General features: G+C 43.0%; 1 protein-coding gene across 1 annotated transcript in view; it reads right to left on the bottom strand.

The window, feature by feature from the left end:
• The window catches only part of gda (guanine deaminase), a 49,724-nt gene extending 48,742 nt beyond the window's left edge, over positions 1–982 (bottom strand). The window contains exon 1 of the mRNA XM_052019598.1: positions 759–982. Coding sequence (XP_051875558.1) covers positions 759–890 — 132 coding nt within the window. The 5' untranslated portion in view covers positions 891–982. The remainder of the gene's footprint in view (positions 1–758) is intronic.
• Positions 983–21,930: the final 20,948 nt, after the last annotated feature.

The following is a 21,930-nucleotide window of genomic DNA, read 5'->3' as shown; positions in this document are numbered from 1 at the left end:
TGCTGTGGTCGGCGTGGACCAGTTAGGCCAAAGGGCCTGTTTCAGTGCTGTATAACTCAATGACTCTATGACCCTCTTCTCTGTCTTGTCCCTTCACCTCTCTCCTCCCCTTTCCTCTGATCTACTGCCCCTACACCTTCCTTCTCTTCCCTTCCCCGCTCTCCTTCTCCAGTCTTGTGATCCTACCGCACATTTTCTCCCCTTTCCCATTCCCTCTCCCAAATTATCCTTCCTTAACACCCCTTTACAGTTTAACTAACCGCCGATCAAAGAGTCAGAATGCCCATACGTAACATTTATAAAGTCTCTTTTATGGCAAACTGCCCTTGGATGATTTCCAGCGTCATATTAACGTATATAATAAACTTCGGACTCTGCTTTCTAGATGAAAGTAATACAGCAGATTCCTGCAGTTCTAAACCGGGACTAGTTGAACTAGAAGGTTCTTTACTGGCCACATTCACACCGATTGAAACTTGCTTTTTTTGTTAAACAAAAGATTTGTTTTAAAAAGGATGCTTTTGTAGATTCTTTATAATTGATTGGTAGTCCCCGCACTATCCTTGGAAAATGTAATTTCCCATCCACGCACACGCTACTGGTTTCTGACAACATTTGGACGCAGGTTATTCGTTATATAAATGTATTGCAAATTATTTTACTGCATTAAAAGTGCCACTTAACGGATCCTTCCCTCTTGCCCCAGGGATACATGCCTTTTAAAAGAAATCAGTGGAAGTGTGAAACGGTGCCTATACCTTTCCCAGTTCGTTGACTCCCACAATATAAGCATCCAAACTCTCCAATGGGGACGTGTCTGTGGAGTGAATGAAGGTCCCCCTGAAAACCTGGAGGCGATCACCACGACCGTTTGGAGTTTTGGTGGCCATAGCTTCAACTGAGAGGCGACTTCTGCGGCTAGTCCCAGGCAGCTAATTGATCCAATAGGTTCAAGAGGAGCGTAACAATGCGCCGCACTCACCAGCTCCGAACCAAGCAAGACTTTAACTTTGGTAAGGGCGTATTTATATACGTAGCTGGGGCGACCTATCACCCTTGCCCTACCCTCCTGTTAACAACGACAATAAATGTCGCAGAGGTTCACCGGATCCAGCGGCGCCTGAGGAAAGAGAAAGAGTTAACATTTCAGCGGGCTCAGTTCTTGTCACAACCAGCGTCAGTTAGCGACAGGGGCAAAAAAAAAACAGTGGGGAAGATCTGAGATAGGGCTGCGGGTGAGAGAGATTGAAGACGGTAATAATGCAAACTGAACGTGGGAGGCATAGGGACAAGATGTCATATTAAACATTTATTTATTTAATTTAGTTTAACTGTTAATTTTTCTTAACTTTAGTAGTTTTCGGTTGCAGTGGAGGACCGGTAGCATAGGATGGGCAGGCAAGTGCTTTTAACCTGTTAGTTTCTCAGATGGTTAGGTGATCAGCAGAGTTGGGAGGTGACAAGTAGTGGGGCAGGGGGAGTATGGAAGAAAGAGGAGGGTTCTGGAGAGGGGAAAATTTGAATGCTAAGGAGGAAAAAATGGGAAACAATAACCATAGTGGTCGGGGAGGATCAGAACACACTGTAAGAATAGGGAAAATGGTTTAAAAAAAGACAAAATTGAAAGGACTTTATTTGCATGCAGTAATTTCAACAAGGTACATGAATATGGAACAAATAGAAATAAGGGGATAGGATCTAGTAGCCAGCACAGAGATGTGGTTGTAGAGTGAGCAAAGTTGGGAACTGATCATTGTAGGATGATTAAGGAGAAAGAGGGTAGTAGCCCTGAAAGTAAAATAAGAGGATAAAGGCAGGAGAGAGAAAGAAAAATAGCTCGGAAAATCATGAAGTAGAATTTGGGTGGAGTTAAAGAACCAGCAAGGAACAGGAAACATCAGTGGGAATTGACTATATGTCCCCAAACAGTCCTGGTAAATCAGGAAATTAGGAGTGCACGTAGCAAACGTAATCCAATAATCACGGGGGGAGGGGCGGTTAATCTATATATAGACTGGCAAACCAAATTAGTGCTATTTATGTGGAGGGTAAATTCATAGAGTGTACGATGGTGATGGTATTCTGGATCAATGTGTTGAGGGAACCAAGAAGACAGTAGGCACATTTAGACCCAGTGTTGTGCAATGAGAAAAGAGTTAATTAATAACTCTGGATAAGGGGTCTTTAGAATAGAGTGTTCTTAATATGGTAGATTTTAATATAAAGTTTGAAAGTGAAGCTGAATCCAGGGTCTTAAATCTAAGCAAAGCAAACCATAAAAGCATGAGGCATGAGTTGGCTATGGGATTGAGAAGTCATATTAAGAGGTACAACAGTGGATAACACAGGCAAATTGGGAGTTCAAGTTATGGAAATTCACCCTTATAGAATGCACAAATCACTACCAAAAATTTGGGTATAAATTCGCTCTTACAAGACTTACATGAATAAATAAATATTTTTTTTCAGCTCATTTCTTGACGCATGCACAGATGACATGGCTTTGCGTTATGGAAGGTTGTGATGCGTTCCATTTTCTAGGGCTGCAACCATGCTGTGACATGGAGGGGTTGCCTGCATTTAAAGAATTTTACATTGTGTACAGCAACGCTCCAAGAAGAAAAGTGATACAGTTATGGCTAAACAAGAGAAGTTAAAGATAGAATTAGATCAAAGAAAAATGTTGTGATAAAGTGTATCAATTTCAGCACCGGAGAACCAAATAATTGACTACATGTGGAAGAGTGATCCAACGAGAAACATAAAAACACATTGAAGATATGTAGAAAGGAAAATATTTGGCAAATGTTAACGTTGGATCTTCTTAGAATGAAACTGGTGAAATTATATTGAGCAATAAGGAAATAACAGCTAAATTAATAACAACATTTTGCAATTGTTTTCAGAGAAGACGTAGAAAACCCTCCCAGAAATAGCGAATAAACAAGTCTAGAGTGAACGAGAAGCTTAAAGGAATTAGTATTGGGAGAAATTGATGGGCTGGAATGCCAAAAAATCCCAGGTCCCGACGTTCTACATCCCAAGGGGTGGTTGTGGGGAAAGTGTATGCAGATTGGGTCTCATCTTCCAAAATTCCAGAGAGGTTTCTACAGATTGAAAGGTAGAAAACGTAACCCCACTATTAAGAAAGGAGAGAGAAAAAGGGGAACAAGAGACAAGTTTCCTGCCATTAGTAGTGAGAAAAATGCTAAAATCTTTTTATTTTTTAATTGGGGTGAGACTGAGAAGTGTTGCTATTCAGAATAATCTTGGTATTCTTGTACACGAATCACTGAAAGGCAAGGTGTGGGAAGAGTGAGCAGTTAGAAAGGCCTTGACCTGCTCTTGCAGCCACAGTGTTTATGTGGCTGGTCCAGTTGTGTTTCTGTTCAATATTGACATGCAGGATTTTGATGGTGAGGGACTCCATGATGGTAATCCCATTGAATATCAAGAATAGGAGGTTAGAATCTCTCCTTTTGGAGATGACATTTGCCTGGCAGTTTGTGGCAAGATGTTACTTATCAGCCCATGTCTAAATATGGTCCAGATCTTGTTGCATAATGGCATGAGCTGCTTCATTTGTTGAGGAGTTGAAAATGGTATTGAACATTGTGCAAATATCAGTAAATTTACCCTCTTTTGACCCAATGACAGATGAAAAGTCATTGATGTGGTGGCTGAAAATAGCTGGGCCTAGGAGACTACCCTGAGGAACTCCTGCAGAGATGTCCTGTGGCTGGGATGATTGACCTCCAACAACCGCATCCTTTGCATGAGGACTGACACCAGCCACTGGAGTATTATCCCCCTGATGCCCATTGACTAGTTTTGCCTGAACTTCTTGATGCCACGCTCAGTTAAATGCTGACACAAGAGACCTCAGGTGCTGGAGCTGGAGTCCTGAAGCAGGGTTTTGACCCAAAACATCGACAATTCCTTTCCTCCCACAGATGTTGCTTGACCCGCTGAGTTCTTCCAGCAGATTGTTTCTTGCTCACTTAAATTCTGCCTTGATGTCAAGGGCATGTTTGGACCAACATTGTGATGAGGTCTGGAACTGAATGGTCCTGGCAAAATCCAAATTGGACATCAGTGAGTAGGTTCATTGGGGAGTAAATGCTGTTTGATAGCACACCTTCCATCACTTTGCTGATGATTAAGAGTGGACTGATTGGACTGTAATTAGCCAGATTAGATGTGTTTTGCTTTTTGTGGACAGAACACAATTGGGCAATTTTCCATATTGTCAGGTTGATGATTGTTGTTGCAAATGCATTGGAACAGCATGGCTAAAGGCACAGCTAGTGTTGAAATTTCAGTACTGTAGCTGGGATGTTGTCTGTCCGCATAGCCTTTGCTACATCCAGTGAATTGAGTAAGTGTTGAATGCAGTGTACAATGCTGACACTGCTGCACAGTGTGTTCAGTGCTATCAAGTGAGGAGAAATTTCAAGGCAACAGTTTTAATAGGACTGAGAGTCAGAGAAGCTGGGGGCATGATCCAGCCAGCTGTCAGCTTCAGTTTTGTTGGTGGGGTTTGTTCTTGCACCCACCCCCCATTTGATGGTCTAATGGGGGTGGAGAACCATGATGCAAAGGAGATTCTGTCAGTGCTGGAGCAAGATCTGCAAGTGCATTTACAACAGGGGATCAGATCGAGGCCACAGTCACAGAATAGTTACAGCACAGAAAGGGAACATTTGACCCCATTGAGTCTGCACCAGCTCTGCATAAGTGTAATTCAATTGGATTCACTTTCCTGCCTTTTCCCAATTTTCCTTTTCCTCTCAAGTACTTATCCAGATCCTTTTTGAATACTACAATTGAATCTGCCTCTATAACCACCCTGACAGAGTGTACCACACCATAACCACTCGCTGTGTAAAAAAAAATGTTTATATTAATTTTGATTCTTCCATCAATTATTTTAATCTTTGTCTCCTGGTTCTTGATCCTTCCACAAATGGTCGCAGTTTCTCACTACCTCTATCCTGGGAACCTGATGGGCTGCATGGTTTCCTTCTGTGTTGTTAAAAAAATAAGAAGATTTTAAATATCTCTAAGTACCTCCACCAAACACCCTCACAAGTTTCTCTGTTCCAAAGAGAACAACCCCCGCTTTCCAGTCCATTCACTTACCTAAAGTCCCTCATAACTGGAATCATTTCGGTAAACTTCCTCTGCATCCTCTCCACAATTACTTTGAACCAATGTTTATAACGATTCATCATGATCTCCTTGCTCTTATACTCTACACCTACGTTCATACAACCCTGAATCCCACCTGTTTTTTTAACCACTCTCTCAACCCGCCCTGCCACTTTCTATGACCCATGCACATATACCCCCAGATCTCTGTTACTTTACCCTTCAGAATTGTCCCCTTTAGTTTATATTGTCTTTTCCAACAAAAATGTAACATTTCACATACCTATTCTACCTATATGCCCATTTCATCAGCCTATCCATATTTCCTTGCTGCCTGTTCGTGGTCACTTTTGTGTCAAACCTAACTACTCATAACTGACCACCATTCCAAAGTGCCACCATGTGAACATTCCAAACTGGATTGGGATAAGGTCCTCATCGTTTGGGCCTGTCCTACTCAAGTAGGGAGGAATGATCCTCCATACAAACATCTATCCCCTTAGCTAGTCATTAAGATTGTTGCAGAAATTCTATTTAATCTATAATAAAGACGATAACTCCGAGTCTCGTTCCAAAGCTTTATTTATTCATGGGACCATGGAGAGTGGGCAGCAATCTCCACTGTCACCCAGATGTTACGGATTAAGTTACTATTGGTGAATGTCCCTTTAAGATATAGTGCAGTAGTGTGTTTGTGTGTGTGTGTGTGTGGGTGGGTGGGTGGGTGGGTGGGTGTGGCGTGATTATGACAACAACAGGAGATAAGGACGTGATTATGTTTTTGGAGCAGTCAGTCAGAGAGAGAGAGAGGGATAGAGGCACCTGCCTTCTGGTCTCTGTATTGATGGATGAAAAACAATAACTGTGTCTGTCACTACAATCCACGTATGGATTTTTGGAATAATCCAGTGGAGTCCACTTTGTCATTAACCTGTAGAAGGAAACAGGTATTTATGTGGACGGCCACGTCTCGAGTGCCTTTAGGGGTGGCAGATACTTCGGAACAAAGGAATGGAGATCATCAGTGATTGAGGTGTCGCATAAGTTCCATCGTGGAACATTTGGATTTCGTAATTACTCTCTATTGTCTCTCTACATTTCCTCTTCAGTCAGCGGTGACTTTGCAGAAGCCTTTGCTCACATTTCACCTTATGGCTTGTTGAACTGAACTTTGAGAACTATTCCTAGACTTGGAGTTTGGGAATTTGCCACACACACACTTCGAGTTTAGTTTTTGGGGTTAATGTTTAAGATCTAACATTTTTACTTATAACATTATAACATTTTACTTTTATTTTTCTTATTATCATAAGTAGTTATTAATAAAATAGTTTCTAACACTTATACATGACTCGGTGTGTTTCTTTTGTTGTACGTGACACAGACTCTAACTTACAGTTGGTTACAAGCTTATTTTATACTTTGAGATGACAGCTTATCCTGTGACTGTTTTAGTTACAATTGTAACATACTTAATCCTTAGTCAATGTGTTACAAAAGGTAAGATCTAGCCAGTTCCTCAGCGCATCCAAGACAAGATTCACATCCTGTTTATACGAAGGGTCTAGTTTCAGCAGTTTCTGCAGGACTGCTGACAGTAGACCCAGTTCCCTTATACAATGTCAAGTATCCCATCAGCCCCAGCATAGTCAAAGAAGGCTATTTTATTCTTCCACAAAGATCCACGACACTATAATAGAAAAGAGCAGAGAAGTTCTACTTGATGTTCTGGGCGAATATTTATCTCCTTGAGGGTAGGCAGCACAATGGTTATTTTGTAGCAATCATCAAATAGCTGGATTATTTGATCTGTGGACACCTGTTTGAATCACAGCACAGTAACTGGGAAATTTCAGTTCAAGTAATTAGAAATAAGTCTGGAATAAAAAGCTTATATTAGCTATTAAACAGTCAGACTCTCATGAAAACCCGATTTCACCCGGGAAAAACATCTGCTGTCCTTACCCTGTTTGATCACCATGAAACACCAGCCCCACAGCAATCTGGTTGAACTTAGCTGCCTTTGAAGTGGCCAACTCACTCAGTCATTCATGAGCAATAGGGGATGGACAATAAACATTGGCCTCGTCAGTCACATCCACCTCCCTAGAACGTACAAGTTACTAAAAATCTGATATTATTACTGCATTCTTCTTGTGGATCTTGATTTATACAAATTGACTGCTTCTCTAAAAAAAGCTGATTGTCTGAAAATGACTTCAGAATACAAGTGTAATTTAATCTTTCCCACCATTTATACTTGGTGAAGAATGAAGATGATCTAACCTTCTCTTCCCACTTCTCAGGATGATTTCTTTGAATCCATTGAGACTTTGACTCATCCATCTATCCCACAAAATGACCCACCATTGGGTCACCATGGGTCATTTTGTTGGGTGGATGGAGAGTCAAGAGAGCAAACAGACTGCAGCCCAGGGAGAGCTGGATTTTCCCAGCCTGAATCTCAAGGATTGAGTCAACAACCAGTACATGGTTACTCAACTGTAGACCAAGTTTAATATGCCTGATATATAAATCAAATAAACCATGATTCTTTCCTTCAGCTTCTTTGCAAAGACTGGAACATATAGCATGAAAGGGGGGAGAAATTAATGCAAGCATATTGGCTATCAGTTACACTTGTCTCCTGGACACTCGGGTCCATTGCCATGTGAGTATAGCGAGCAGCTGATACTCAATTACACTTAGTGTTTAGGTCTAAAGACAAATTTGTGCCCCATAATGTACCAACCAATAAAACAGCTTAGAGAGCAATCTGTCAACAGATTGACCTAACTGTATTTGAAGATCAAGGCCTCAAACTCAGCACAAGGCTCATGTCCTTACCCGATTTGGTCTTCATGAACCATCAGCCCCGCAGTAAACTGGTTGACCCTAACTGCCTCTAAAATGGTCTACTCACTCAGTAACTTCATGAGCAATTGCGGATGGACAATAAATGCTGGTCTAGTCAGTCACACCCACCCCTCTTGAACATACAAGTATGCACGAGGCAACTTGATCATTACCATAGGAGGTTACATAACTGTGGACTCAAGTGTAATATGTCTGAAACACACAGCAAATGAATCATGTTTCTGTCCCTGGGCTTCATTGCATAGATGAGAACATGCAGTGCTGCCAGAACAATGTAGTGAAAAAGAAAGGGTGGAGATTCCTGCTCTTGTCCACTTCTGAGGCATGGACCACCAAGAGTAGGCACCTCAAAGCAGTGGAGAGATACCACCAAGGCTGTCTCTGCAAATTCTTCCATATTCACTGGGAAAGCAAACTAGTCTAGTGTCCTCTCGCTGGCCATTATCCCTAGCACTGAACCTAATTACATTCAGTTGGTCACATCATTCGCATGGCTGACGTGAGATTCCCAAAATATGTACTTTATTGTGTGGTCTGAAGCAGTAGGAGGGAGCAGGTGTACAGAGTGTTACGGACTCAGTGAAAGTCCCTTTAAGATAGAGAGTGTGTGTGTATGTGTGTGTGGGGCGTGCTTACGTCAATAGAAGATAAAGGACGTAATGACGTTGTTGAAGAAGTAAGAAGAAGGAGGAGAGAGAGAGAAGGGAGAGAGACACCAGCCTGCTTGTTTTCTCTATCGATGGATGAGAAACAATAACTGTGTTTGCCGCTGAAATCCATGTATGGAAGTTGGAAGTAATCCGGTGGAGTTCACTTTGTTGCGGACCTGTAGAAGGAAACAGGTATTTGTGTGTGGACGACCACGGTTCGGATGCTTTTCGGGGTGAGGAAGTCACTACCGAGTAAACACTGAAGTGTCGTTTGGGTTCCATCGTGGAACATTTGGATTTCGTATGTACTCTCTCTATGTTTTTCTACATCTACATCTTATCTTCAGACAACGGTGGTTGTTGAAGAAGCCCTTGCTCATGTTTCACCTTATGGCTTGCGGAACTGAACTTTAAGAACCATTCAGGAACTGGGAGTTTTGGACTTTGTCACACACACACACGACGAGTTTAGTTTTGGGGTTAACGTTCGAGGTTTAACATTCTTGAATTCTAACATACTAACATTTTTTTTTTACTTTTATTTTACGTATTACCATAAGTAGTGATTAATAAAATAGTTTTTAACACTAAATCATGCTCAGTGTGTTTCTTTTGTTGCTGGTTCGTGACAAAATTGGGGGCTCGTCCGGGATAGTTCCCAAGGTTAACGAGATTCGTCCGGGATAGTTCCCAAGGTTAACGAGATTCGTCCGGGATAGTTCCCAAGGTTAACGAGTGTCGTCTGGGATTGTACCCCAGATTGACGAGATTTGTTCGGGATTCAATCCAAAGATTTTTGAGGGAGGTCTGATAAATTCTTTTTAATTGGCTTGTGTGTGTGGAAACCAGCAGCAATGGATATTAAGGCATTTTTGGAGTCACCAACCCAAAAGGGATTGGAGGTGGCGAAAAAGGATGATTTGATAAAGATTGCTACAAGGCTAAACCTTACAGAAGTAAAGCAGTCTATGAGAAAGGCAGATATTCAGAGATTGATAGCTGGCCATTATGTGGAAAAGAAGGTGTTTGAGAAGGAAGTGTTAAAACAGTTTCCTGGCAGTGGAAACTTTACAAGAAACTGCTAGGTTGGCAGATGATTATGCTTTAACCCATAAATCCAAATGGGGACAACCTAAAACCTTTCAAAAGAGTTACAAAGACAATCCAGGTAAACCAGAGATTAAATTGGGAGGTAATCAAAAAGGAAAAGATGAAAAGAAGCCAGGGCTGGAGAAACCTGTTGAGCGTACTTGTTATTACTGTAGGAAACCTGGCCACGTGATATCTAATTGTGCCCTTTTGAAGAAAAAGAAGGAAGCCAGGCCCAATGCTTGCTTTCAGGCAATTAAAAATCAAAAAGGTTTAGGAGATGCTGTTAAAGATCAGTCCTTGCAAGAGGGAAAAGCGGAAAAGTTGGAGGAGGTGAGAAAGGAATTCCGTTCGTATGTATCAGAGGGTTTTGTTTCACTGAATGATGAGTCACCCCAGGTGCCAGTGAAAATTCTTAGAGATACTGGGGCTAGTCAATCTCTCTTGCTGGACAGTGTTTTAAATTTTGGTGAAGAAAGTGACACTGGTGAGGTAAATCTAATACGAGGCGTTACAGGTGAGACCATGTCTGTCCCTTTTCACAGGGTGATTTTAAAGTCAAAGTTTGTAGAAGGACCAGTCGAGATAGGGATAAGACCTAGTTTGCCAGTGGAAGGAGTTTCTTTGTTATTGGGAAATGACCTTGCAAATGGAGAAAGTGATCCTGTGGTACGGTTAACAACCAAACCAAGGATTGATGAGTCTGAGGATGATTCAGATGTTTACCCATCATGTGCGGTGACTCGAGCTAGAGCTAGAGAATTAGCCAAGACAGACAGTCCGGTGCAGTCTGATGTGGTTCCTTGTGACAATCCTAAACAGGAAGAAAATTATGATGCCTTATCTGAGACTTTTCTGTCTTCACTGGAGGATCAACATCCTTATAGTGAGCCTGAATTTAAAGATTTGTCTTTGTCGAGGAAGGATTTTATGGTGGAACAGACAAAGGACCCTGAGTTGACAGAATTGAAAGAAAAAGCTCTCTCATGTGAGGAGATTGAAAAGGTGCCAACTGGATACTATGTCAAAAATGGAGTGTTAATGAGGAAATGGAGACCTCCTCATGTTCCTGTTACTGAGGAATGGGAAGTTATTCATCAGGTTGTTGTTCCAAAAGTTTATAGGGATGAGATTTTAAACCTGGCCCATAGTATGCCTTTGGGTGGTCATTTTGGTGTGAATAAAACTGTAGGGAAGATCTTGAAACAATTCTATTGGCCTGGTTTGAGAAAAGATGTGGTGATGTTTTGTCGAACCTGCCACACATGTCAGATGGTAGGTAAACCAAATCAAAAACCCCCTGTGGCTCCTTTGAAACCAATTCCTGCTTTTGGTGAACCCTTTTCGAAGGTGATTGTGGACTGTGTTGGCCCCTTACCAAAGTCTAAGACTGGAAATCAGTATTTGTTAACCATCATGTGTGCCACTTCTAGATTTCCAGAGGCAATACCCCTTAGAAATATTAAGGCCAAGACGGTGTCAAAGGCTCTTGTAAAATTTTTTACCTTGTTTGGTTTGCCAAAAGAAATCCAATCTGATCAAGGTAGTAATTTTATGTCAAAAATTTTTCAACAAATAGTCTATGAGCTGGGAGCAAAGCAGATTGTATCATCTGCATATCACCCAGAATCTCAAGGAGCTCTGGAGAGATTTCATTCTACTCTCAAAAATATGCTGAAGACTTATTGCTTTGAAAACACCAAGGATTGGGACGAAGGTATCCATTTACTTTTGTTTGCCGTTAGAGAATCGATCCAGGAGTCAATAGGATTTAGTCCATTTGAGCTTGTGTTTGGACATAGGGTGAGAGGACCTTTGGAGTTGTTAAGAGAGCAATGGGTTAATGAGGAAGTTCACTTGAGTCTGTTGGACTATGTCCAAAAATTTAAAACTCGGTTGGAGAGAGTCTGCCAGCTAGCGAGAGAGAATCTGAAAACAAGCCAGATAAGAATGAAGACATATTTTGATAGACGTGCTCGGCCTAGGACATTCGCAGTGGGGCAAAAGGTATTGGTATTTTTCCCTAGCCAAAATAATCCCTTGCAATCTCATTTTTCTGGACCCTATGCTATTGAATCTCGAGTGACTGATCTAACATATATAATCAAAACACCAGATAGACGCAAGAAAACACAACTCTGTCATGTAAACATGCCAAAACCTTATCATGAGAGGGATTCAGTTGTGGCCTTGGTGGATGATGTAAAGGTTGTTTCTAGAATGCCTGATGTTGATGTTGAGGAAGGCCAATTTAGACCAAATATTGTTCCATCAAAACTAAAAAAACAAAATATCCTGGAGAACCTTGAAACGAAGTTGGACCATTTACAAGTTTCACAAAAACAACAGATGAGAGAATTAATTTTAAAAATCTGTTCCCTGATGTTCCAAGCAGAACATCGATAATTACCCATGATGTTGATGTTGGGGATGCAAAACCAATCAAACAACACCCATATCGAATGAATGTGGAAAAAAGTAAACTTGTTGATCAGGAAATAAAATACATGTTGGAAAATGATATTATTAGACATTCAACTTCAAATTGGAGTTCGCCCTGTGTTATTGTACCTAAACCTGATGGAACTGTTAGATTTTGCACAGATTACAGGAAAGTGAATGCTGTAACAAAGTCAGATGCTTACCCTATTCCTAGGGTGGATGATTGCATAGACAGAGTGGGAAAGGCAAAATTTCTTACAAAGATTGACCTATTAAAAGGGTACTGGTGTGTTCCATTAACAGATAGAGGAAGGGAGATTTCAGCCTTTGTAACCCCTTCTGGATTGTATGAATACAATGTTTTGCCATTTGGAATGAAAAATGCTCCGGCAACATTTCAAAGAATGATTAATTCAGTGATTCATGGGTTAAAACATACAGATGCCTACATTGACGACTTAGTGACTGGGAATGATACTTGGGAAGATCACATCTCTGCGTTAGAAAGGTTGTTTGAAAGACTTTCCAAGGCTAACCTTACAGTTAACTTGGCTAAAAGTGAATTTGGCCATGCCACTGTGACGTATCTTGGTTATGTTGTAGGTCAAGGCAAGCAAGCTCCTGTTCAGGCAAAAGTTCAAGCAATATCTGAGTTCCCTATTCCCACAGGTACGAGGACTGTTAGAAGATTTTTGGGAATGGTTGGATATTATCGAAAATTTTGTAAAAATTTTGCTGATATTGCTCTTCCCCTAACTAATCTTCTGAAGAAGGGAGTAAAGTTTGTTTGGACAGATTCTTGTCAAGAAGCATTTGAGAAGCTGAAAGCCATTTTATGCTACCATCCTGTGCTCAAAACACCTGACTTTGAAAAGCCATTTTCATTAGCAGTAGATGCCAGTGATGAAGCTGCAGGAGCTGTGTTGTTGCAGAAGGGTGACCTTGATGATATTGACCATCCTGTAGCTTACTTTTCAAAGAAATTTAATGAGCATCAAAAGAATTATTCCACCATAGAGAAAGAATTACTGTCGCTTGTTTTAGCCTTGCAACATTTCAGTGTATATGTTTGCACCGCTCAGAAACCATTGACTATGTATACAGATCATAACCCATTGGTGTTTCTGAGCCAAGTCAAAAACAAGAACAGAAGGCTGTTAAACTGGAGTTTAATTTTGCAAGAGTTTGATCTCATGATAACTCACATTAAAGGCAAAGATAATGTGATTGCTGATTGTCTTTCTCGATGTTAAATGGGAAACATGTATCTGTACTAATCTGATAGTCTGTAGTTGTGTAGCATGATAATCATTAACATTACTAACTGTATGCGCGGTTAAATTTTTCTTGGGGAAAATTTTTTGTTAGGTGGGAGGTGTTACGGACTCAGTGAAAGTCCCTTTAAGATAGAGAGTGTGTGTGTATGTGTGTGTGGGGCGTGCTTACGTCAATAGAAGATAAAGGACGTAATGACGTTGTTGAAGAAGTAAGAAGAAGGAGGAGAGAGAGAGAAGGGAGAGAGACACCAGCCTGCTTGTTTTCTCTATCGATGGATGAGAAACAATAACTGTGTTTGCCGCTGAAATCCATGTATGGAAGTTGGAAGTAATCCGGTGGAGTTCACTTTGTTGCGGACCTGTAGAAGGAAACAGGTATTTGTGTGTGGACGACCACGGTTCGGATGCTTTTCGGGGTGAGGAAGTCACTACCGAGTAAACACTGAAGTGTCGTTTGGGTTCCATCGTGGAACATTTGGATTTCGTATGTACTCTCTCTATGTTTTTCTACATCTACATCTTATCTTCAGACAACGGTGGTTGTTGAAGAAGCCCTTGCTCATGTTTCACCTTATGGCTTGCGGAACTGAACTTTAAGAACCATTCAGGAACTGGGAGTTTTGGACTTTGTCACACACACACACGACGAGTTTAGTTTGGGGTTAACGTTCGAGGTTTAACATTCTTGAATTCTAACATACTAACATTTTTTTTTTACTTTTATTTTACGTATTACCATAAGTAGTGATTAATAAAATAGTTTTTAACACTAAATCATGCTCAGTGTGTTTCTTTTGTTGCTGGTTCATGACAAGAGGAAAAGATGTAACAATGTTCTCCAAGTTTCTTTGACTGAATGTGATGTCCCCACTGACTCATGGGAATTCTGGGCCAATGACTACTCAAAATAGAGGAGTGTGGCGGCCCACACATACAGGACTCGAACCGCCATCGGGAGCCGCAGGCAGACACGCGGTAGCGCGTTTGGAACTACCCGCTCGGGGAGGACCCTCCAGGGACAGTCGGACGTCATGTCTGCCCCGCGGGTTGCGGGGGCCCATGGGATGGGAGAGTTAAGCACGTGATTTTGAATCAGTAAAGGGTTTTTGAGTTCAGCACTCTCTGCCTCCGTGTGTTCCTTTAGTAGCGTGTTGCGTGCGGCTACAGGAGCAGCTTTTACGATGACACTGAGAAACTTGAGTCCATTCATTGGGAGTACACAGAAGCTCTGCACAAATGGCAGAAGGAGTGCATTGCCTCCCAAACTCTGCACTTGCCTGCCCCATCATGCAGTATCTGCTCCACATATGGAAGAGTCTGTGGTTCCCACATTGGCCTCAGCAACGACCTCAAAACCCACAGGACTAGACTGGAAGCAAGTCATCCTCAACCTCAAGGGACTGCCTAACAAGAAGAAGGTATCTGGGACCATTAACCACAATGTGTGGTTTATAAAATCCACATTAAATAATATTCTTTTGAATTTCTGAAAATGTAATTAGTCGGTGTTAACTCAAGCACTTGCTACAAGTGGGACAACTGATTGCATTCTATAGTAGTGGTCAAGTTTTCTTTTTATCCTGTAGCATTGATTTATTTTTAAATTATCTTTAAAATAAAAAGAAATTAGGGTCTCGGTCATTTTCTGCTGAGTCACATGAATAAAACATACCACATGATTTCCATTCCATTCTGTACCACAGATTTTGTGTTTTTGATATACCTTGCGTGTTAAAGTATATAGCAGAGAACATGCATAAGGTTAGGCAATATCTGTGGGCAGATTTTGGCAACATTTCAATGAGTTTGTTGTAATGAAGTATTTCTGCTTTCCAAAGAGACTGGATGAGATGGATTTGTTTCCTTTGGAGTGGAGAGGGAGGGAGGAACCTTATTGAGGTATGGAAAATTATGAGGAATGTAAATTGTGTAGACTGTAAGATGAGTTTCCCCTTAGCAGTTCTGTCTATAATAGAGGGCACATTTAAGGTAGGGGGTAGGGAATTCAGAGGAAGGACTTTTTCATCTGGAACCTATTGCCTGAGGTGGTGGTGGAGGCAGGTCACTCACAACACTTGAGATGATGTTGGTGAGGTCGCACATAGATTATTGAGTACAGTTTTGGTTACCCTGTTATAAGAAAGATGTCATTAAGCTGGAAGAGTGCAAAGAAGATTTACAAGAATGTTGCCAGGACTTGAGGGCCTGAGTTATAGGGAGATGTTGGGTAGGCTAGGCCTTTATCCCTTGAAGTGTAGGAGACTGAGGGATGACCGTATAGAGGTGTATAAAATCATGAGGGGCATAGATAAGGTAAATGCACACAGTCTTTTTCCCAGGGAAAGGATATCAAATATTAGAGGGCATAGGTTTAAGGTGAGAAGAGAAAGATTTCAGAGGAACCTGAGGGGCAACTTCTTCACACAGAGGTTGGTGTGTATATGGAATGAGATGCCAGAGAAAGTGGCTGAGGCAGGTACAATAACTACATTTAAAAGATATTTGGTTAGGAAATGTTTAGACGGATATGGGCCAAACATGGGCAACTGGGACTAGTTTAGATGGGCATCTTAGTTGGCATGGATGAGTTGGGCCAAAGGGCCCGTTTCCATGCTCCAAATGATTCCAAATGTATCAAAACTTCTTCAAGAGTGGTTACCCAACTAAACTTGACATTGATCCATAAAAGGAGATACAGTAAAAGCTTTACTATCTGATATCTATGGGAATGGGGGAGGTTTCCAGTTCATCAAATATGCTGGTTGGTCAAGAGTTAACTATGGTTCCACATAATCAATAATACTAAGAAAAATGAAACAGTATTTTACGGTACTCACTATGTTGCAATTTATTTATTGTAGTGCAACAATGGTGCATTTTACAGTAGAATATAAATTATCCAGTAACTTAAAATTACACTATAAATTTAAAATTTTCATTTTTTTCACCATATAGAACTGTATAGAGTAATTTAATGTTTGTACGTTGCACTGAAACTCTTCTGTCTCAGGAAAGGGGATCTACAACACCAGCTGTTGATATTGGTGGTACTGGTGAAGATGCAGAGCCTGCAAGTTTCACACACGTTGCTGAAGCACATTGCAGAAATTTTCAGATGTTTGACTGACTAAAGCCAAGGATGATTTACCTTCACAAAATTGTTGCAGACAGCCACCAATGTGGAGAGAATAAAATCAGGGGTGGCCAAGGATCTGGAAGAACCCAAGCAATGCTGGGTGAATGGAGGTTACAGAGAAAGGGTGGGTTGAATCCACTAGAAGATTGCAAAAATATGTTCCACTTTGATTCAATAAACCTTTCATTATATTTCTCTTGAAAAACTTTCCATTTCAAAATAATTACTGCACAAAACCATATGAAGAGGCAATTGCCATGGTCACTTGGTTTCACCTTCCAATACTGGTGTCTTTTCTGTCAAGTCACTGAATTCTGTGATGGTTGAGGGAGGGAAGCTTTAAATTGAATTGAAAAACAGAACACAAAATACTCAAGTGATTATTTGGGCACAGGTTCAGCAGGGAGTGAGATAGCAGCATGATGATGAGGAAGTGGAGCCACAAACACAGGAATATTCAGGGACTGACGTTGCAAGTGTACACTTACACCATTGACTGCACAAGGCAGTAAATCTCAAGTGCATTTTCCTAGATTTTCACTCCCTACTCCCCCGACTACTTGAAACTAACCTTGGCTGAAGCACTCGGATTGTCTCTCTCTTGAAATGCCACTTCACTGACAATTCTTCATCTTTATCTGCAGTGTCAATGAACATGATCTATAACAGAAAACAAAATCTGGTCCAGTTCTGCCAGACTAAAGACATTTCCCTCCCCACCTCCCCCCCCACAGAACATGAGTTTTCAAACCATTGAAGAGAACAGTACCTTGAGAGAAATAAAGTGGTCAGTAGGTCAGGCAGCATTTGTGGAAACGGAAGCAGAGTTAACATTTCAGGTTGATGGGTTTTTTTTCCCCCTATCAGGAACGGGTATAGTTGGAGACACAAGAGACTGCAGATGCTGGAATATGGAGCAAAAAAACAATCTGCTGGAGAAACTCAGTGGGTCAGGCAGAACCTGTGGAGGGAAATGGACAGCTGACGTTTTGGGTCGAAACCCTTCATCTGGATTGAAGGAAGGGTCATGACCTGAAAAGCAACTGTTTGTTTCCCTCCACAGATGCTGCCTGACCCATCAAGTTTCTCTAGCAGTTTATTTTTGCTGGGAACAGTTGGAGATAAGTCAAGTTTAAGATGCAGAGAAAGTAGTTGTTGCACATGGGATTAGCCTAGATGGGCATCTTGGTCGGCGTGGATGAGTTGGGCTGAAGGGCCTGTTTCTGTGTTCTCTAACTCTGTAACTCTAAGTATGTAGATGAATACTTAAAAGTGCTATGGTATAGAAGGTCAATTGATGGCAAATGTGTTTAGTATAGATAAATATTCGTTGGCTACAGCGTTGTTCATGCTGTAGGACTCTTTGACTATAAGTTCTTCAAAGCAGAGATACTGTGATACAACATGGCAAGGATTTAAAGCAAAATATGCTGGATGCTAGAAATTTGAAACTAATAGAAAAGAAACTCCTGGAATATATTCAACAGCATTTACCAAGAGCAGATGAGCTAACCTTGTTCACTGTTCATCATTTCCAAAAACAACATTGAAATTCAACCTCAATTTCATTGCTGATGCCAACCATTTGAATGCCAAATCTGAAAATTAAAGATTGCAGTATTCATATTAATGTGCTTTTCTCCCCTAAAGAAATTGTTGATGGGACAGCAGGAATATAACTTTTGGGGAATAGGCAGCTAAATCTAATAATCACCTATTAAAGACTGAAATCCTTTTTAGTTGTGAAGTATAAATGAGTTTACCTCAGGCAGCCATTGTTACACCAATACTCTGTGACCCATTAGTCTTACCCTGGAGGCAGTGAGCAAGCTTTATTTGCATGCTGAAAAGAATAACAAGTGCTATGCTGATGATGTGCACTTGGTTTAACCGGTTAGAGGATTCAGGATTTTCACCTGACTTTTCTCATCTCTCTGCCTCTCCCTTTTGGATGTGGAATTTACAACGGACAAGTCAAAAGGACAGGAGAGTGTTTTCATGCCCACTATATTAAATTGGTTTAAATTGGTTTATTTTTGTCACATGTACCAAGGTACAGTGAAAAACTTTGTTTTGCATGCCATCCATACAGATCATTTCATTACACCAATATATCGAGGCAGTACAAGGGAAAAGCAATGACAGAATGCCATTGCATACAGTTATAGAAAAAGTGCAGTGCAGGCAAATAATAAGGTACAAGGCCACGACAAGGTAAATATGAGGTCAGGAGTCCACCTTATCGTACAAGAAGTCCGTTCAATAATCTTATAACAGCGGGATAGAAGCTGTCCTTGAGCCTGTGAAGAACTTTCAGGCTTTTGTATCTTCTACAAAACATCCTGTATAAGTAGATACATCCTGTAAATATTTACAGGTTTGAAATCTGCTGTTGGTCCACATGATATAGATCCCCTTTCAATAACTTTCCAATTTAGAGGAATGGAGTTGACGACAGAATATTGCTCTGTTTCTATTGAGAAATTTCAGTCCAGTTTTTTTTTCTTTTTTTTTGTTTTTTTTGAAATTTTCCTGTTTAGTTTAATTTGGTTTTGTAGCGGTTGCTACCGCGGAATAAAACAAGACACTAGTTGGAGGATTGCCAAACAAGAACTGGTTTATTTTCCCGCCTTGCGCGGGCCCTTTAAGGGAGAATGTTCCCGCCCAAAACAACCGGCAATGACGTAAGTACTACGTCATCAAGACTTTCCCGCGTGCGGGTTCTCCCCGTCGCTCAGAAAGACGAGGCCCGCAGCCATCTTGGGCCTCGTCACTCCGACGCCGCGCGACCCGACTGCCGAGCCGGTTCGCCTGACTAAATGGTGAGTCGCCACACAACCCCCCCCAGAACCGGCGATACAGTCCCCAAGGTCCGTGGGCTGTTCCAGCTGCCGCTTAGGGGGCCGGCCTCTGCGTCGCGGCGTTGCAACCTCGACAGGTTGTTGCAGATCCAAATGGGCCGGTTTGAGGTGGTCCGCCGTGAAAACCTGTTCCCTGCCTCCAATGTCCAAAATAAAGGTGGATCCGTTATTCCGTATGACTCGGAACGGTCCCTCATATGGTCGTTGCAATGGTGCCCGAGGTGTGCCCCTGCAAACGAAAACAAACTTACAGTCCCGTAGTTCCTTGGGCTGGCAGGATGGGGCTTGACCGTGCCGTGAGGTGGGAATCGGGGCCAAGGCGCCAAGCTTCTCACGCAGTCTTTGTAGGACTGCTGGGGGTTGTTCCCCTTGGTCCCGAAGGGCAGGTATGAAATCCCCGGGGACAACTAGGGGCGCCCCGTACACAAGCTGAGCTGACGAAGTGCGGAGGTCTTCTTTGGGGGCAGTGCGTATGCCGAGCAGGACCCAAGGCAGCTCGTCAACCCAGTTAGGACCCTTCAGGCGGGCCATCAAGGCTGATTTCAGATGGCGGTGAAAACGTTCCACCAACCCGTTTGATTGAGGATGGTAGGCCGTGGTGGTGTGCAGCTGCGTCCCTAGCAGGTTCGCTAATGCAGCCAGAGACTGGAAGTGAATTGGGTGCCTCTGTCTGAAGTGATGTGGGTCGGAACACCAAAACGTGAGACCCAAGTTGTGAGCAGCGCCCGGGCGCAGGAATCAGTTGTGTTGTCAGTCAGGGGGGTTGTCTCAGTCCACCTCGTGAACCGGTCCACGATGGTAAGGAGGTACCGGGCTCCTCTTGAAACCGGCAGAGGGCCCACGAGGTCGACGTGTATGTGGTCGAACCTCCTACGGGTAGGCTCGAACTGCTGTGGTGGGACCTTGGTGTGTCGCTGGATTTTTGACGTCTGGCAGTGCGGACAAGTCCTGGCCCACTCACTGACCTGTTTGCGCAGGCCATGCCAGACAAACTTGCTGGCAACCAGTCGGACAGTAGATCTGATGGACGGGTGCGCCAACCCATGTACCGAGTCAAAAACGTGTCTCCGCCAGGCTGCAGGGACTATAGGGCGGGGCTGACCTGTCGCAACGTCGCAAAGTAGGGTCCGCTGACCTGGACCAACCAAGAAATCTCGGAGCTGCAGACCCGAGACTGCGGTTCTGTAGCTGGGCAGTTCGTCGTCGGCTTGCTGTGCGTCAGCTAGGGCCGTGTAGTCGACACCCAAGGATAGGTTGTGGATGGTTGGTCTGGAAAGTGCATCAGCAACGACATTATCCTTTCCGGAGACATGTTGGATGTTAGTTGTGAATTCGGAAATGTAGGATAAATGTCTCTGCTGACGAGCTGACCAGGGATCGGAGACTTTGGAGAAGGCAAAGGACAGAGGCTTATGATCGGTGAAAGCGGTGAAAGGCCTGCCTTCTAGAAAGTATCGGAAATGCCGGACCGCCAGATACAGTGCTAGAAGTTCCCGATCAAAAGCGCTGTACTTCAGTTCGGGCGGTCTAAGGTGCTTGCTGAAAAATGCCAAGGGTTGCCAGCGGCCTTCGAGTAGCTGTTCCAGTACCCCACCCACCGCGGTGTTGGACGCGTCTACCGTGAGGGCAGTCGGGACGTCAGTCCTGGGGTGTACAAGCATCGTGGCATCTGCCAGGGCGTCTTTGGCCTTAACGAAAGCAGCCGCAGCCTCGTCAGTCCAGGTGATGTCCTTGCTCTTACCAGCCAGCAGCGAGAACAGAGGGCTCATGATACGGGCTGCTGCAGGGATGAACCGATGGTAAAAGTTGACCATCCCAAGGAATTCCTGTAGGCCTTTGACTGTGTCGGGGCGGGCAAAATGGCGGATAGCGTCCACCTTGGCGGGTAGGGGTGTTGCCCCGTCACTGGTGATTTTGTGGCCGAGGAAATCGATAGAGTCAAGTCCGAATTGGCACTTGGACGGGTTGATCGTGAGGCCGAAATCGCGGAGGCGGGAATACAGCTGGTGGAGGTGAGAAAGGTGTTCCTGGCGGTTATGGCTGGCGATCAGTATGTCGTCTAAGTAAATGAACACTAAGTCTAGGTCTCGGCCTACCGTGTCCATCAGCCGCTGGAAGGTCTGCGCGGCGTTCTTAAGGCCGAACGGCATCCGAAGGAATTCGAACAGGCCGAATGGGGTGATAATCGCAGTTTTGGGGACGTCATCTGGATGGACCGGGATTTGGTGGTATCCCCTAACGAGGTCCACTTTGGAAAAGATGTGGGCCCCGTGTAAGTTCGCTGCGAAGTCCTGGATGTGAGGGATGGGATAGCAGTCCGGGGTGGTGGCGTCATTCAGCCTGCGGTAGTCGCCGCAGGGCCTCCACCCTCCGGTGGCTTTGGGGACCATGTGCAGGGGGGAGGCCCAGGGGCTGTCTGACCTGCGAACAATCCCCAGCTCCTCCAT

The sequence above is a fragment of the Pristis pectinata genome, chromosome 7 (assembly GCF_009764475.1).
Source record: "Pristis pectinata isolate sPriPec2 chromosome 7, sPriPec2.1.pri, whole genome shotgun sequence".
NCBI lineage: Eukaryota > Metazoa > Chordata > Chondrichthyes > Rhinopristiformes > Pristidae > Pristis > Pristis pectinata.
This window is presented reverse-complemented; position numbering and strand designations above follow the sequence as displayed.